The sequence below is a fragment of the Arvicola amphibius genome, chromosome 1 (assembly GCF_903992535.2).
Source record: "Arvicola amphibius chromosome 1, mArvAmp1.2, whole genome shotgun sequence".
In the NCBI taxonomy this organism is placed as follows: domain Eukaryota; kingdom Metazoa; phylum Chordata; class Mammalia; order Rodentia; family Cricetidae; genus Arvicola; species Arvicola amphibius.
In genome coordinates, this window is record NC_052047.1 from 93699314 (window position 1) to 93716854 (window position 17541).

Sequence of the window (17541 nt, forward strand, 5' to 3'; positions counted from 1 at the left end):
AGCTTTTATTGGCTTGGTGTTCTGATATGAAATGTAGCTGGGCTAAGGCCAGAGCACTATGCCTGACACAAGGCTGAGGTTCCAACCACCATGAGCAGCATGGGGAGCCAGGCCTGGTACAGGGCAGGGTTCACACTTACAGAGCAGCAGAGCTCTTCCTGCATTGAGTACATTGAGTAGCCTGTTCCACCAGCATGAGAGTAACAGATACTAAGGACAGGCTAACAGGAGACTGCCCTGACCTGACCACCATTTCATTCCCCAGCTATGCAGGGACCCCAGCATAGTGCCTCTAGGGCAGCTCAGCACTTGGGCTGGAGGGTTGCAGTCCATACCATCCCAGTCTGCTCTTGCTATGTGGCTTTTCTGCTCTGCTTGTGTTCCCTGTGGGCTCAGGTAAGGTACATGTTCCACCGAGAACTGAGCATGATGTAGTGAGGCTCATCTAGAGGGCATAGCTGCAGGCCCTGGGCCCAGTGTTGGTCACTGGCTAAGTCTCATTGCATCCTGATGCTGAGAGAGAAAGGGAAAGGCTCAGGAAGGCTCCTGTCCGCTCCATCACGGCCTCTCCGCCGTGTCCTCTCCTAGGCCACAGCTAGCCCAACTTTAGAACTCAAGGACATTGTTACTTTCTAAGAGTGCACAAAAAAGGGAACTGGAAGATTGGGGGTTGCTAGCACTGCTGGGGTTCAGGTAGAGCTGGATGTGGCCTTGGATGGCCGGTCCACAGGGGATTGCCTTGTACCCTATCATCTTCTGTGCTTTTTGTCTTGGATGCATAGGACGAGGGAGAAGGGCCATCACCTACCTGCCTGTGTCTCCGGTCAGTACTTCAACCCTAGGCAGTCATATCCTCATGCAGACCACAGTTTCAGCAGTGGCGGCCCTGTCAAGTGGTACCTGTCTCTGTGCATTGATACATGTGTGACCCTCCTTTCCCAATAGAGCCGGTCAGACTCAGGCCCACAGCATGCTGGGATATAAGTGTGGCTTTGAGTGGCTCTACACCCCACTATGTATCAGAAGGGGCTGTGAGAGCTTGCCTTAGGGTGGCTGTGCATTCTAGTACATTCTAGTGCTGGGGAACAAGTTGCCTAATATGTTAGCTAAGACCTCTGGATACACTGCTCAAGGTGGGTCCTGGGGTTAAGTGGCACCACCCATAGCAGAGAGCCGTGGGCCCCTGAAGGTAGGACCAGAGCCCGGAGGCTAGAAGGCTTGTCAGTGAGGATAGCTGAAGGACCTCCTAGGTTTGACTCTGCTTCCGCTTTGCTCTGTCGTCGGGACCTGTGTGCTGCTCTCTGAACAGACTTGGTGGCTAGTTTGGAAGAGGAGCTATCAGTTACTGGAAATAGCAGGAGCCATGACTGGTTTCAAATAGACTTTCCGAGGATCCTCTGCTCTCCCTTAATCCAGAACTTTGGGGTCGTGCAGCCCTCAGGTGTCTATAGCTGGTCAGCGGGCATCAGAGCAAATGGTCCTACCAGCCAGCTGAGTGGGGGGCTCTGCTGCAGCCTGTCCAGCAGCACCTCCAGACCCTGCCATGCCTGTACCACACCAGCACTGCTCTGGGCCAGCTGCTCTGCCTGCAGCCCGCCGCTGCTCTCAGAGGATACAAGACCATACAGTTTGCAGAGGCTGTGCCGTGCCAGCCCTGCCTGCTGCTGCACCTCTGGCAGGCCCTGCAGACTGGCTGCCAGGCCGCTGTAAGCTGCATGGAGCTGGCAGGCTAGCGTACACAGCCTTTCCTGAGCCCTGGAAGCACACACCTGCAGAGGAAGAACAAGGTAAGCCGGGGTGGGACATGTGCTGGGTGCTGGGGAGGGGCTTATGCCACACATACCTCATGGGTACCAGTAGCCTCCTCCGTGGAGCTCAAGTTCTGCTTCCCGCACAGCTGCCCACCTGGAGCCTCCAAGGTCATGTCCGTCTGGAAAGAGCCACAGGAGAGGTGGTGGCTCTAGTGGAGGTAGGAACACTCAGTGCTGTCCCTAGATCTTGAGTCTAAACCTCTTCATACATAGTACGGCCAAAACACAGATTCCGCCTGAGGGCATCAGGAAGGCCAGGTGCTGGTCCCTCTCTATCCACTCATCTCCTGCCCCACTGTTCCCTTTGCACGTCCACACAGGTTCCCTTGTTCCCTTCCGTTCCCCGGGATCTACCACTGTATGCCTCACCGTGCCTGATCTGTTCCTCCCATATTTCTAGTGTCCACTTAGGAGACAGGGGCTTCATGATCAGGGAGGAGTGGGCAGATGACAGGAATGTCACCCAGCACCCAGAATACCAGGCCTGTGTGTCCATAATGCCCAGCAGAAGCCTGGAGACAGGACTATGGGTGAAGAACCCTTGCTAGGGCCCTGTCACCCTTACCACCCTCTCTCTCTCTTGGGTTCACAGCCACACACCCAGCTCACTAGATAAGGCTAGTACAAGCACGCCCCAGCTCCCTCTGCATGCAGTGGCTCAGCCCATTAGGCACTTGACCCGTGAACAGTTGGAGGTACACAGATGCTCTTACCACCTGGAAGGCCTCCTGGAGTTGGGCCAGTGTAGCTCTGGCTTGGAACTGCTTGTGCTGTATATGACTCAGGGCATGTTCAAAAGCCCGCTGGCGGAAGCTGGGGGCCAGGTCACCTAGGCGGACAAAGTAGCTTCCCTGGTCAGCAGAGAGCACCCGAGGCCCTGACTCTGAGGCTGCCAACTGGGCTGGAAGGAAAACAGTGAAGCTTAGTCTGAGAGGTCTGAGAGCTGGGGCTGGGAACCTGCGATGGGGACGGACAAGCACTCACCTTGTTCCTCAGCTGTCATGGGCTGGAAGATGTCCCCGAGCCCTTCCAACTCATCATGAAGTGCAGCAAAATTTGTCGCAGCCAGCTGACCACACTCCTCCTCAGACGTGGTAGCTGCATGGACAGGTGAAGCCACACTAGACACAAGGCCTTTGGTGTCAGCTATGGGTTCTGTGACAAGCCCCAGGCCACAGGTGTCTGCAAGGCTGCTGGTCTCAGAGCACAGGGATTCTGCAGAAGTCAGGGTAACATGTTCCACCCCATGGGTGGTGGCGTGAGAGCCAGGGAGTGAACATGGGACTGTGTTGACACCTGTGTGGGTGGCGATGGCCACATCTGCCTGAGACCGCATGGCTGACCATGTGTCCTTGGGGGTGTGCAGGCCCTTCTGAAAGACACCTTTGGCCATGTTCATGGCCCCAGTGATCCCAGCACAGACAGTATCCTTTGTACCTGTGAGCATGCTCTTGCTGGTGTCCAGGCCTGTCTTCATTGTCTCAGTGGCCATATTCATGGTGCTTGAGAGGCCAGCCAACATTGTAGTCTTGGTGCCTGTAAGGGCTGCTTTAGAAGTGTCTAGGCCCCCCTGGGCAGCTCCTTTGGCCACATTAATGGAACCTGTGATCCCAGCACAAACTGTGTCCTTCGTGCCCGTCAGCACATTCTTGCTGGTGTCCAGACCCGTTTGTACTGTCCCTTTGGCCACGTTCACGGCCCCTGTGAGTCCCGTGGTCACCGTGTCCTTGGTGCCCATGACCACAGATTTGGTGGTGTCCAGACCAGTCTGCACTGTCCCTTTGGCCACGTTCACGGCCCCTGTGAGTCCTGTGGTCACTGTGTCCATGGTGCCCATGACTACACACTTGGCTGTGTCCAGTCCTCCCTGGGCAGCCCCTTTGGCCACATTAATGGCACCTGTGAGTCCTGTGGTCACCGTGTCCTTGGTGCCCATGACCACAGACTTGGTGGTGTCCAGGCCTCCCTGGGCAGCCCCTTTCGCCACGTTCATGGCCCCTGTGAGACCTGTGGTCACCGTGTCCTTGGTGCCCATGACCACAGATTTGGTGGTGTCCAGACCCGTCTGTACTGTCCCTTTGGCCACGTTCACAGCCCCTGTGAGTCCCGTGGTCACCGTGTCCTTGGTGCCCATGACCACAGACTTGGTGGTGTCCAGGCCTCCCTGGGCAGCCCCTTTCGCCACGTTCATGGCCCCTGTGAGACCTGTGGTCACCGTGTCCTTGGTGCCCATGACCACAGATTTGGTGGTGTCCAGACCCGTCTGTACTGTCCCTTTGGCCACGTTCACAGCCCCTGTGAGTCCCGTGGTCACTGTGTCCTTGGTGCCCATGACCACAGATTTGGTGGTGTCCAGACCAGTCTTCACTGTTCCTTTGGCCACGTTCACGGCCCCTGTGAGTCCTGTGGTCATGGTGTCCTTAGTGCCCATGACCACAGACTTGGTGGTGTCCAGGCCTCCCTGGGCAGCCCCTTTGGCCACATTAATGGCACCTGTGAGTCCTGTGGTCACCATGTCCTTGGTGCCTGTCAGCACACTCTTGCTGGTGTCCAGACCCGTCTGTACTGTCCCTTTGGCCACGTTCACGGCCCCTGTGAGTCCAGTGGTCACCGTGTCCTTGGTGCCCATGACCACAGACTTGGTGGTGTCCAGGCCTCCCTGGGCAGCCCCTTTGGCCACATTCATGGCCCCTGTGAGTCCCGTGGTCACTGTGTCCTTGGTGCCCATGACCACAGATTTGGTGGTGTCCAGACCAGTCTGCACTGTCCCTTTGGCCACGTTCACGGCCCCTGTGAGTCCTGTGGTCACTGTGTCCATGGTGCCCATGACTACACACTTGGCTGTGTCCAGTCCTCCCTGGGCAGCCCCTTTGGCCACATTAATGGCACCTGTGAGTCCTGTGGTCACCGTGTCCTTGGTGCCCATGACCACAGACTTGGTGGTGTCCAGGCCTCCCTGGGCAGCCCCTTTCGCCACGTTCATGGCCCCTGTGAGACCTGTGGTCACCGTGTCCTTGGTGCCCATGACCACAGATTTGGTGGTGTCCAGACCCGTCTGTACTGTCCCTTTGGCCACGTTCACAGCCCCTGTGAGTCCCGTGGTCACCGTGTCCTTGGTGCCCATGACCACAGACTTGGTGGTGTCCAGGCCTCCCTGGGCTGCAACTTTGGCCATGTTCACGGCCCCAGTGAGTCCCGTGGTCACTGTGTCCTTGGTGCCCATGACCACAGATTTGGTGGTGTCCAGACCAGTCTTCACTGTCCCTTTGGCCACGTTCACGGCCCCTGTGAGTCCTGTGGTCACAGTGTCCTTGGTGCCCATGACCACAGACTTGGTGGTGTCCAGGCCTCCCTGGGCAGCCCCTTTCGCCACGTTCATGGCCCCTGTGAGACCTGTGGTCACCGTGTCCTTGGTGCCCATGACCACAGATTTGGTGGTGTCCAGACCAGTCTTCACTGTCCCTTTGGCCACGTTCACAGCCCCTGTGAGTCCCGTGGTCACTGTGTCCTTGGTGCCCATGACCACAGACTTGGTGGTGTCCAGGCCTCCCTGGGCTGCAACTTTGGCCATGTTCACGGCCCCAGTGAGTCCCATGGTCACTGTGTCCTTGGTGCCCATGACCACAGATTTGGTGGTGTCCAGACCAGTCTTCACTGTCCCTTTGGCCACGTTCACGGCCCCTGTGAGTCCTGTGGTCACAGTGTCCTTGGTGCCCATGACCACAGACTTGGTGGTGTCCAGGCCTCCCTGGGCAGCCCCTTTGGCCACATTAATGGCACCTGTGAGTCCTGTGGTCACCATGTCCTTGGTGCCTGTCAGCACACTCTTGCTGGTGTCCAGACCCGTCTGTACTGTCCCTTTGGCCACGTTCACGGCCCCTGTGAGTCCCGTGGTCACTGTGTCCTTGGTGCCCATGACCACAGATTTGGTGGTGTCCAGACCAGTCTGCACTGTCCCTTTGGCCACATTGATGGCACCTGTGACCCCAGCACAAACAGTGTCCTTGGTGCCCATCAGCACACTCTTGCTGGTGTCCAGGCCAGTCTGCACTGTTCCCTTGGCCATGTTTGCAGTCCCTGTAAGTCCTGTGGTCACTGTGTCCCTGGTGGTGCTAAGGACAGTCTTTGAGGTGTCCAGACCTCCCTGGACAAGACCTTTGGCCATCCCTACTGCTTCTGTCACGCCTCCGGACACTGCCTCCTTAGTGCCCACAAGGGCTGACTGGGTGGCGCCCAGGCCACCCTGGACCATTCCTTTTGCCATGTCTATGATGCCGGCCACCCCAGAGGAGAAGGCGTCTTTCCCACCACTCACACTGGAGCTTCCCACATCCTTGTTCCCAGCCGTGGTCTAATGAGAAAGGAAACAGGTCAACACTTCATAAAAGACCCTTTAGGGTGACTGCTGTCCACACCCTCTGTGCAGGTTCCTGGGACTTCCCACCTTCCTTAGCCAAACATCCCACTGTCATCCAGCTGCAAAGTAATGTCTGGGGACTTGCTATAAAGATACTTTTCAGTTGGGCAGGTAATCCTGCCACGTAAGAAGCTGAGGCCAGGGGCTGGAGAGATGGCTCAGAGGTTAAGAGCACTGCCTGCTCTTCCAAAGGTCCTGAGTTCAATTCCCAGCAACCACATGGTGGCTCACAACCATCTCTAATGGGGTCTGGTGCCCTCTTCTGGCGTGCAGGCATACACACAGACAGAATATTGTATACATAATGAATGAATAAATAAATAAATAAATATTTAAAAAAAAAAAAAGAAGCTGAGGCCAGAGGACTCAAGTCAAGGGCTGCCTGGCTACACTATGAGACCTTGTCTGAAACAACAAAATGCAAGTTGGCAGAGACGCTATCAGTGTCCTCTGGACACCATCTCCATGGGCCCACGGCTCAGAGGCCACTCTGTCATCACTTTGCTGCTGTGTGATACCAGTCTCATGTAAACCCAAAATTAACTATGTAGGAGGACTTGCTGGTATGTCAGCAATACACTGCTACTGAGCAGCCTACCTGGAGACACTGTAGCTGTCCCAACAGGAGAGGGTGGAGCCCAGCCCAGCATGCAACCCACAGTATGGCCCAGTTAGTCCATTGCTCACCTAGCCTTTTGTAGTGGCCTGGGCTTGAGTCCCCAGTGCTTCCTGCGTTTGTGTGATGGAAGGCACAAATGGTGTCTTACCTCCCCACTAGCCTGCAGTCCCCTAGAAAATACACTGCTGCCTGCTGGGGCTGATGCTGCAGCTCATCATGGTGGAGGACACACCCTTAATCCAACCTTTGGAAGGCTGAGGGTGGGAGGTCGAGTGCTCAAAGTCAGCCTCAGCTGTAGAATGAGGTACCAGCTAGCCTGGGCTACATGAGACCCTGTTTCAGATACAAAAAAATCCACTTCCTTCAAGGTCAAGATAGTGGATGAAAGAAAGATTTAGAGGGACTGGCAGGAAGCTACCAGGGACGTATTTTGATTGGATCTACAGGGTTCAGTCCCACCATTTCTGGCCCAGGTGGTGCTTTAAGGCAGTCATGGGAATAGGGGTGGGGTTTCTCTGTACCTGCCTTGTGGTTTTGTGGGGCACAGCCCCTGTCTCCTTGAGGGGGTAGGGGAGGACTAACATTTAAGTGCTAAGCATTGAGCCGCAGGACTGTTGAGATCTTGTGCTCATTTTCCAGATGTAGAAACTGAGGCCTGGGGTAGAGAATGTGCTAGGGGTACCACCTTCTCTTTGTCTTTTGAATCCCCATTCCACGGAAGGAGCTAGAGCCTCCTAGACCTTCCCTGTCCAAGGCCTACCAATCCTGCTCACCTGTTGAGACTGGAGCAGCCCCGCTGCACCCCTTGCTGTCTGCTGGAAGTCAGTGGCCACTGCAGAAATAGAACCGGTTCGGGAGTGAGGGGCGGGCCTCCAGCTGGAGCCTGTTGCTGTTGTGCAATTCCAGGCATGGCCCCAAAGGACAGGAATGTCCCAGCCTCAGGCCAGGGACAGCCGGAGGTGGGATCCACAGGCAGGAGCCAGGCCTAGCCTACTTTCCCCCTCCCTGCCAAGGATGGCTCTGGCCGCTGTGACACAGGGCTGTGGGAGGACTTTCTGTGCTGGACACCCACCCTGCACCCTTGGGGCCCATGGAGCCTGCATTTGGTGAGTGGTGCCTTCCTGTCTGCACCATGGCCCCCAGCAGCCTGTCACAGCTGTGTGGCCTTCAAGGCAGCTAGTGGCCTGCTGCAAGCACCCCAGCTGAGTTCTAGGATGCTGTGTGACTCCAGGGCAGCTGCTGGCTCTCTCTGGGTCTATCATTGACACTCTCAGACAAGCACAACACCCAGCCAGGTATCCAGTGCAAAGAGCAGAGGAGCTGAGGCATATGTTGCCCAGTATCTGTGCCTCAGTTTCCTCATCAAATGAGATAATGCAGACACAAGGTCAGCAGGATTGCCGCAGGTCCCCCCTGGGCAGTCTGCATGGCTGCTCTGTTTCTACCACCTCCCTTGTGCCCCTCACCTGGCGATGGAGGGACAGGAGTCCCTGTAGGGTCTGTGACTGGTCCCACATCCTTTGTGGAGCTGTGAGTGTGGGACACCAGGTTCCGGGCAGAGCTGAATCCGGGCAGAGACCCGAAGAAACTGCTCAGGGTCTGTATGGGGTGGGTGGAGGAAGCGTGAGTGGACACTGGGGTCGCCTTCCTTGGGTCCCTGGTGGGCCCCCTCTCTGTTCTCTTACCTTGCCTTTGGATTTGGGGGGACCCCTGGTCCCATCTCCTGAAGCTGACATGATGGCGGCCTGTGGGGCTAGAAGTGGGCACAAAGTGTTCCATGGTGGGGATCCCTCCTGCCCTGTTCCCACTCTGGGCCCATAAGCACCCCCCTTCACCCACCTGGAGGCAGCAGTCGCTGAGTGACGCAGCTGGACTCACCTGGACCATGCAAGACCCGTCAGAGCAGGGCCGCTGCTGGCAGTGCCTCAGCTCCTAGTTCCCAGGCCTTATAGGGTCTGGGAGGGTGCAGGCTTTGCCGGCCCAGGCAGGCAGCCAGAGAACCAGGCGGGGAGAGGGGGCAGTCACGTGCCTGCTCTCCTGGGCCAATATGGACCCGGCCCAGCACCTTTTCCCTGCTCTCCACCTCGGCCCTAGTCACCTCTGCCCACGGTGCCCGCCTGTAGGCCCAGTGACTAACAGCCCAGCTGGGCTCCCTGAGGGACCGCATGCTCTCTGCCTCTACTTTTCTGAGATGGAACGCCTGATCAGGCACCACCTTTGGGACTGAGTTCCCCCTTCCAGAGTCATCAGTGGACTTCCTTGCCTCTGTCCTCACACTGTGCTCCTGGCTTCTCCTTTAACACAGGAAGACCCTTTCTTGCCCCAGGGCCTTTGCACAGGCCATGCCCCTGCCTGCTACACCTTCCTCTAGATTCCCACACAGCTTCACCTATCACCCTGTTTATCTCCTGTACCCAGGACAGTGCCTGGCATACATCAGACCCTTAAGAAACATTGGTCTATAAATGGGGACTATTAAAGGTACATACACATTTAAAATGAGATCATACATGATTAGTAGTCAACAAACACTACCTTACATTACCAGGCAGAAACAGGGTCTCCAAGGGAAGAGTGTCCTAAGGAGGGCAGTGACCTGTCCCCCTACTGAAGGGACATGGCTGAAATGTAGAGCAGGAGGCACGCTGGGGGTAAGAACCCAACCATGGTGGGCCCAACCTAACCAGCGTGTGCCCTATGGGCAGGACTCAGACAGATCCTGAACTTCATGTCTGCCAAGTGGGCAGAGTGACCACCACTCCCACCCTGGGCCCTGTCCCAGACTTGTACCCTAGGAACAAAGATCCTGACCTCAGCAATGAGGCAACTAACTCTGGCACTGAATGAGGGGAAGGGTTTCAGGCGGGGTGGGATGAGGGGCTGGCACCCCTGGGTCATTTCCTTGGAGCCTTGGTTGTGTTGGGCGACAGTTCTGGAATAGAAATGGGTGCCTCCAGATATTGCTCCTGAGGGCATGGGTGGGGGCGTTGCAGCCAGCTCCCTCTTGTGTCTCCAGCTAGCGCCTGCCCCTTCCCCAAGGCTCCCTGGAGAAGGCAGCCTTGGGCACGGGAGGGGGGGGGGGAGGAGGGTGTTCCTTTTGGACAAAATGGGCACTGGCAGGTAGGCAGAGAGGGGGTGCTGTTCCGAGAGCACGAGGGAGCTCTGGGGTTTCTGCAAGTGAAGTCCAGAAACACAATCCAGACTGGGTTTCAGGAAGGCCGGGGGCTGCCCTGACCCGGGAGCCAGAGGGGCAGGCAAGAATGTGGTGAGAAGCCAGGAGGGCCCTGTGGGACCATCTCGGCCTCCGCCCTGCTTCTGTTTCCCGCAACCCTACCCCAGTGTAGCCTGCCAGGTCGAGGGAGGAGGGGGAAGAGAGGCCATCTCTTGGCAATTTTCCTCCCCTCCCCCGCTTCCTCTCCGGCTGCCAAGAGGGTCCAAAAACTGATTTATACTATAGTATGAGTGGCTTCCACTTAGGTGTACTGAGGGGGCGACAGTTAACCTAAGCTCCTCCATGCGGCTCACTAAGAAAAGCGTTGACCCTGATCACTGGCTGGAAATTCCATCCCCACGCCCCGAAAAGTCACACCTTGAAAAACTCCAGCATCTGAGTTACAAGACCCACCTCAGATCACAACAAACATGTTTATTCTGGACCATGAACAGCAAAGCAAGTGGGTCTCTGGCCCAGCAGGCCTGGATGGACATCTTGGAGGGACACCAGCCAAAAGCATTTGATTTGAGGACATCTGGACACATCTCCTCCCCCCACCCCAACACACACACTGATATCCCAGGACACCACGTGTTCCTCGGAGGCCAAGGCTGCATTTTTCTAACAGTCTTGCTAAGGAGACAGCTCAAGCTTGCCTCAAATCTCAATCCTTTTGTCTCAGCTTCTCGAGTGTTGGTGTGATAGCTCTGTGCCAACTTTGAAGGAGTGGCTTCCGTGGAGTCCACCGCCCGTCAGAGTAAATGCGGTCACATAACCACCAGGGGGCAGCAGGGGCCTCGTTGGTCAGAAGTCCAGCTCTGGCATCAGCCTGTGCCTGGGCTGGCCACTCGGGGGTTCGGCCTGTTCCGGCGAGTCTGCGTGCTCGGCCTCCCAGGCCCTCTGCTGGGCTGGCCAGTCCATGTGCGCCCAGCGCGGGTCGGGGCCGCCCACCACCTCGTCCACGCAGGCGGCCAGGTCGGCCAGAGGCTCGGGCCGCTCCACCAGGATCGGTGCAAAGGGCCCCACAAGCCAGGGCAGGGGCACGGCTCGCAGGACCAAGTCCAGCAACTCGTCCACGCAGGCGTGCGCCCGTGCCACGCGGCCACGACCCTCGGCCAGAGCGGCGGGCGCCACGTCCCGCAAGCAGCGCGCGTCGGCAAAGGCGGCCTGCAGGGCATCCACGCTTCGCTGCACCTCGGCCACCTTGGCCCGGGCACCGGGTGGCAGGCCCCGCACGCAGCCCGCCAGCGCGTCCACTGCGCTCTGAAGCTCCAGGGTCAGGCTGCGAGACAGGGCCAGCGTCTCCAGCTCCACCTGCAAGAGCCCCGCCTTAGTTTTCGCATGCATCTAAAGCAGGGTTCTCAACCTGTAGGTCGCAATCCCTTGGCTGTTGAAGGACCTTTCACAAGAGTCCCGTATCAGATATTTACATTGTGATTCATAGCAGTAGCAAAATTACAGCTATGAAGTAGCAGTGAAATAATTTTACGGTGGGGGTCACCACAACATGTATCAAACAGTTGCTGCATTAGGAAGGCTGAGAACCACTGACTTAATGGAAGCTTTGACCTGCTTCCCCATGAAATCTAATGTGAGGGTCTTGCTTGCCTCAGTTTCCCCTATGAACAACAATGGAGGCTGCAGCTCTACCGTACCTCATTGGATACAAGAGTATGTGCTTTACCTCAGTTTCCCTCAAGTACACCCAACCTGAGAGCACTTGAGTCCGGGTCTCTGTCTGGTGCCCAGAGTGGGCCCCACCTTCCCGTGGCTCCTCACCTGGCTGTGTCTGCGCCCATTCTCCGGCCATGGAGTCCAGTCCCCCGACAGCTCCTGCACCTTTGGGGGATGGGGAGTAGGGATGGGGCTCGCCCCACTCTGCATATGGTGGATCTGCGGGGACAGGGGCACCGGGAGTCAGAGTCAGGCTGGAGGTCTGGGGTGAGTGGGCCCACCCTAGCCTGCAGCAGCCCTTAGTGAGCACTGAACACACACAGCCAGCCGTGCAGGTCCCTCCCCGCTCTGCTCCTCTTGTCTGCCCAGTGTCACAGCCCGGTCCACAGGGGTTCCTGCTTTGCCCAGCATAGTCTCCCTCCCTCTCCTGCCGAGGGTGAACGGACACACGTGTGGGATGTCAGTGTTCATTGTGCAGCCAGGAAGAGGGGAGCTGATGACTGCTCCACTATGGGTGGTCCTTGAGATGGGACTCGGTGCGGACAAGGCAGGGCACACAGCACGGATCCCTTCCCAGGATTCTCCAGTCTCACACCCACAGACAGGAATAGGAGGGTGGGAAGGGGGCGATGGGTGGACATGGAGTCAGTATTGACAGGGCCAGAGCTTCACTGCGGGGACAGCTGCAGGAGACAACAAGGCCTGAGCCACCACACCCCGGTGGTACCATACAGCGGGTGTTTGAAAGCGAGGTGATAATGCAAGGTCCTGCGGCCCCACACAGCTGGTGAAACACGCCAGGTTTCACAGTGAGCTTTCTCAATAAGCATTTAGTAACCTGATGATGTCCAAACCGCCCCACCTGCCCCTGTGGGCAGAGTCAGCCTGTGCACAGGCAGCCATACAGGGGAGAACTGGCCATGGCTCAGTGCTGAGCACCCTCCCAGCGTGTGTGAAGTACCCGTCCCATCCCAGCACTGGCAATGGGGAAGAATCTGGAGCACAGGAAGTAAGGACCACACGGGCACAGGGCGCGATTTTAGAAGCATAGGACCCACTGCAAAGGCAGGGCAATCTAAATGTGTTGTGGAATACTATTCAGGCAGGAAGAGGATGGAGACTAACACCCGCTCCCACATTAATGCAAAAGCACAAACTTTGGGGTCGCATTCCCAGGAGGTCAAGGGCCCTGGGGCAGGGTGGAGCCTACTGTGAAGCTGTAGGAGGCAGGGGGGAGGGGGCAGGAACAGGAGGACAAAGACTGTGCTCACAGGTGCCCTCTGGTGTGTGTGTGTGTGTGTGTGTGTGTGTGTGTGTGTGTGTGTGTGTTGTGCGTGTGTGTGGTGTGCGTGTGTGTATGTGTGTGTAAGAAGTGGGTGAGTGAAATGGGCAAGAGTTTTGGAGGCAGAGGCCCTATTAGCCTTGAGGAGTACAGGAGGGGGTTGGGGGCAGAAAATGCAGAGGGAGACAGTTTGGGGTGAAGGCTGAGGTGTGATTTGGGACCTAGGGTTATGTGTCAGGATGGGGTCTCTTCCTGAGCCTAGTAGACTCAGATCCCTGGTAGCCCCCCCCCCCCCCGCCAGCAGGAACTCTGCCACACCCCAGCGGGAAGTCCCATGCCTCCAATTACCATCCCTGCTTGCTCACCAACTCCAGGGTCTCCTGCAGCTGGGCCAGTGTGTCCTGCGTGCGGTGTTTGCTCTGCCTCAGTTTCCCCAAAGAGTGTTCATAGGCCAGATGGCGGAGGCGTGCTGACAGGGATCCCAGTCGCACAAAGTAGCCCTGTTGTCGCCTCTGCTCCTCCAAAGAGCCCACTTCTGGGCCCTCGGCCTCGGCTGCCAGGGCCGCTGGGGATGGGGACACCGGGGACTCTGCTCACCCACTGTCCAGAGTGCCCAGGTCCCCAGCTGTACAGCATCCCCGTGTCACCATTGCCCCCCTAACTGTGCCCAAACCCTACAGAGTGAACATGTAGCCCAGGCTAGCTTTCAACTCACTACGTAGCCGAGGCTGACCTTGAGAGCTGGGGTGACAGGCAAGTGCTGCCATGGTGGTTCATGGGGGGCTGGGGATAGGAGCTGAGCTGGGCTTTGTATCCCAGCCCTGGCACCTGCGCTGTACATTTGAGGAAACTGAGGTAGGTCAGTGGGGTGGCTCAGTGATGGTTTCCTGGTGGAAGGATTCCTGGAGGTATCCTCCGACCTCCCGTGCCTGCTGTGGCACACTTGCTTACTCACACGTGCACACACACTGGTTTTGTTGTTGTTATTGTTTGTGGTTTTGGTTTTTCAAGACAGGGTTTCTCTGTTTTACTTTGGAGCCTGTCCTGGAACTCGCTCTGTAGTCCAGGCTGACCTTGAACTCACAGAGATCCACCTGCCTCTGCCTCTTGAGTGCTGGGATTAAAGGTATGTGCCACCACCACCCAGCACAATACACTTTTAAGCTAAAGTATTTTAGCAGGCCTGAGGCAGACCCAAGACTCGAACCCAGGTCTTCTACCAAACAGCCAGGTCCAGTGGTGTACGCCTATCATTCCAGTACTTGGAATGCAGAGGCAGGCAGGGTAGCCATGAGTTCAGGGCCAGCCTCGGCTACAGAGCGAAACCCTGTCTCAAAACAACAGCAACAGACGACATGAAATAAACCCATACATCTGCAAGCCAGATAAAGCCGTTTCCAGGGCCACCACATGCAAAAGCTCTGTGTGTCCTTGGGGTGTCCAGGTGTCTGGTTTTCTGGGTGCAGAGTGGAGGGAGCGATACAACCTGGGCTCGAGTTCCAGGTTTCCCTGTGTGGAGCGTTGCAACCTCGGTCAAGCCCCGGCCCTCTCTGGTCAGTACCTAGCTCGTCCTCAGTCATGGGCAAGAAGTGATCCACCAGTTCTTCCGACTTGCCCAGCACCATGTCCATGGCCTGGCTCATGGAACGCCTCAGCTCCCCGCTCCAGCGCCGGCCCCGCTGGGCCAGGCCCACCACACCTGTGACGCTGTGGGCCACTGCGTCCTTGGCTGAGCTCACCACCTGTGGGGAGGGGGGTGTCACTCTGGGCACTGTGGGCTTGTGGCTCCATTTACCCCCACTTAGTCCTGGGAGTGGAGATCTTCCTAGTTCTGTACCTTAGTTAGGTGGCCCTGAAGTAGGGTATACCTCCTATGCATCTGCTCCCCCAATGTCTCTCTCTCCTTTCCCCTTCTTGACCCTCAGGGGAGGGTACCCTAGGCCTGGTCATTTCTAGTACCGTGTCCGACGGTTGCTGCAGAAATGGTAGCTTCTCTTCCAATTTGTCCAGTCCCCTGCAGGCAAGATTGTTCACAGTGGCCACTGAAGAGAGAGGGGAGCTATGGAGGACTGAAGGATTGTGGCGGAAGTGCCGCCCCCCCACCCCCCCTCCCGCATAGGTACAAGAGAAGCCACAGAGGAGCCCTGGCTAGGGGGACATGGCAGACGCAGGGAAGAGGACCTGAGGCATTCAAGCTATTGAGCCCTGTCTCCTAGTCCCCTGCTGGGTCCCTAGGCGAGCTGGGCTCAGAGTCTTGGGAACAACAGAGGAGTTGGGGACCCTCTTCAGTCACACAGTCAGCCAAGGGGCTCTTGACCCCCTTGGTCAGGTGGGAGCCCCGAGCCAGTGACCCAGCCTTTGGAGACAAGAAAGGTGTAGGAAGGTGGGAACGAACAGAGGGGACAGAGTTAGGGACCAAGAGGGGACCCAAGAGGGAGTCTAGACTGACTACATGTGGATTTGATTCCAGCCCTTGCAAAATCTGGCATGCCTATCATCCCATCACTCAGGAGACTGAGGCAGGAGGATTGCTGAGCATTCTAGACCAACCTGGGCCACAGAGCAAAACTCTGAGTCAGAAAAATGAAAAAAAGCGGGGGGAGGTGGCGTACATGGAGGGACACCTGGTTCTGGGGTGGTAAAGAGAGATCAGTGTAGGGACTCGGGGGCACGACTCAGACTCACGCTGAGGCTGCAGGTGCTCAAGCAGCGGCTGCGCGTGGTCCAGGGCGCAGGTAGTCACACTGCACACACAATGTTCAGCAAGGCGACAGGCTGATCCCAGCAGCGGGTGCTTGTCCTTGGCCGCGTTGTAAGCACCGGACACGGCCGTGCACGTGGCCCTGACGAGGGGTAAGGCCACCACACGCTTCACCACGTTCTGCAGGAATCAGTGACATCAGGGCTGGGTCCCACCAAGGCAGAAGGCAGGTTGCTGCCTCCCCCCGCCCCCTGTGCTGTGCAGCTGGGCACCTCCCAGTGCTCCTGGGATCAGTTGGGTGATGACCTCCAGGACAGAAACCTGACCATCGGGGCCTCAGTTTCCCCATAGGTTGTAATTGTGGGTGGTGTGTACCCTGAGTTTGGCCACACCAGCTACGAGAAGAGAGCTGGACCTGGTGTCTCACTGCTAGTGCCTCCCACAAGGGATGTGAGGGGACCCAGCCCTGAATCCCCCCTCAGAGGCGCTCCCCCTCTCCCAGCCCCTCACCTGCTGGTCCGTCTCCTCCTGAACTGTCTCATTGGACATCCTGGGAAGACAGGACACAGAGAGAGAGGACCCCTGAGATTTAGCTCTGTGGGATGTCCTGAGGTGCATAAGTAAGGCATGCACAGGGGCCCTGCACAGAGTAGGTATATAATAAAACTCTATGGCTTTGTGGGGGACGGGGCGTGGGCCCGGAGGAGACGAGGATGAGTTCAGATTCCATCATTACCTGCGGTGTGGCGATGGACTGGAGCCTTTACCTCTCTGGTCCATTTCCAGACCTACACACCAACTCCACTTACTGAAGTGGAGGCAGCGGCCGCAGAATCAGGTGCCTTTGACTGGCAGGTAAATTGAGGCACAGGCTGCACGTGGAGCTCCGAGGTCACCCTCAGCTGTCCAGGGTGACAGGGACGCTGACATTAGGGCTTTCATGCGCCCTGCGCCTCCCCACCATGGCCGTCCCACTGTCCTCTGCGCCTGGGCCCCGCCCAACTGGGTCCTGGGCCGGGGCCCACTGGGCCAAGGGTCCCGCCACCTGCCACGCTGTGGCTCTGCGCATGCGCGCCCCACCCCCTCGGGCTCCGCCGGCAAGGTCCGGGTGTTGGGGTCAGTGCCTAGTGCGCCCTCACCTGGGTACACAGCAGACCCCGCTGGTGTCCCCGAAGCCCCCAGTCCGTCGCGCCCTTATAGCAGCTCTGGGCGGGGCCTCCTGGAGCGGGCCAATGAGGCGCAGGGGTGTGTCCCGTTCTCCGTCCTCCCTCCCCAGCTCCCCCGTGGCCATAGCGACCATGAACGCTGGTGTTCCTGTCGGTCACCATATCTGACCTCCGACTAGGACCGAGGTCTTTCTTACTCTTGATTTTCGTATGTACGCTTGCTTTTTCTGAGTCAGAGTCTCACTCTGTAGCCCAGGATAGCCTGGAACTAACTACCTAGTCAAAGACGACCTTGAACTCATCACACAGTGGCTGAAGCAACAGATGTGCCCACCGCCCTGGTTAGGCAGTGCTGGGCAGGGACCCAGAGCCTTAGTGCTAGGGAGCTCCGCTCCCTGAGGCTCCCCAGACCTGCTTCATTATTATTATTATTATTATTATTATTATTACATTTATGTGTATGGGTGTTTGTCTGTATGTTGGTCTGTCATTGTGCATCGCGGGTTCCTGAGGAGGCCAGAGAGGGCTACGGCCGCCTGTGACTGCAGTGACAGGTGACTGAGCCATCGTGTGCTCGATGGCACTTGAACCTTGGCTGGAGCCCTTCGCCACTCTACGGTCTCTGCTGTTTAATACTGAGAGCAGCAGATCCTGTCA

General features: G+C 57.4%; 2 protein-coding genes across 5 annotated transcripts; both read right to left on the bottom strand.

Moving 5' to 3' along the window:
• Positions 1-416: 416 nt before the first annotated feature.
• Plin4 (perilipin 4) lies at positions 417-8808 on the bottom strand. 4 transcript variants are annotated; one of them, XM_038333418.1, is made up of 9 exons: positions 8687-8806; positions 8533-8600; positions 8314-8446; positions 7621-7679; positions 5061-6162; positions 2796-4961; positions 2525-2712; positions 1844-1960; positions 417-1769 (listed from the first exon to the last, which is right to left on the bottom strand). In XM_038333418.1, the coding sequence occupies exons 2-9, from the start codon at positions 8581-8583 to the stop codon at positions 1446-1448; spliced, it is 4140 nt and encodes a 1379-aa protein (XP_038189346.1). In that variant the 5' UTR covers positions 8584-8600; positions 8687-8806; the 3' UTR covers positions 417-1445. The 4 variants fall into 4 exon arrangements, with proteins under 4 accessions (XP_038189346.1, XP_038189329.1, XP_038189337.1 ...); XM_038333401.1 differs by having other exon boundaries at positions 2796-6162; positions 8726-8808; XM_038333409.1 differs by having other exon boundaries at positions 1844-1930; positions 2796-6162.
• A 1665-nt stretch (positions 8809-10473) lies between these two features.
• On the bottom strand, positions 10474-16931 carry Plin5 (perilipin 5). The gene is made up of 9 exons (XM_038314437.1): positions 16858-16931; positions 16455-16620; positions 16229-16268; positions 15703-15898; positions 14977-15059; positions 14579-14759; positions 13383-13582; positions 11841-11954; positions 10474-11375 (listed from the first exon to the last, which is right to left on the bottom strand). The coding sequence occupies exons 2-9, from the start codon at positions 16496-16498 to the stop codon at positions 10866-10868; spliced, it is 1368 nt and encodes a 455-aa protein (XP_038170365.1). The 5' UTR covers positions 16499-16620; positions 16858-16931; the 3' UTR covers positions 10474-10865.
• Positions 16932-17541: the final 610 nt, after the last annotated feature.

Coding starts and splice junctions, on each gene's coding strand:
- Plin5 (XM_038314437.1), bottom strand. CDS start 16,498: ATGGACCAGAGAGGTAAAGGCTCCAGTCCATCGCCACACCGCAG. Junction 15,060..15,702: donor TGAGCACCTGCAGCCTCAGC/GTGAGTCTGAGT, acceptor CTCTCTCTTCAG/TGGCCACTGTGAACAATCTT. Junction 14,760..14,976: donor TGCAGCAACCGTCGGACACG/GTACTAGAAATG, acceptor CCCTCCCCACAG/GTGGTGAGCTCAGCCAAGGA.
- Plin4 (XM_038333401.1), bottom strand. CDS start 8,583: ATGTCAGCTTCAGGAGATGGGACCAGGGGTCCCCCCAAATCCAAAGGC. Junction 1,961..2,524: donor TCCAGGAGGCCTTCCAGGTG/GTAAGAGCATCT, acceptor TACCTCCACTAG/AGCCACCACCTCTCCTGTGG. Junction 1,770..1,843: donor AGGCTACTGGTACCCATGAG/GTATGTGTGGCA, acceptor CTTCCTCTGCAG/GTGTGTGCTTCCAGGGCTCA.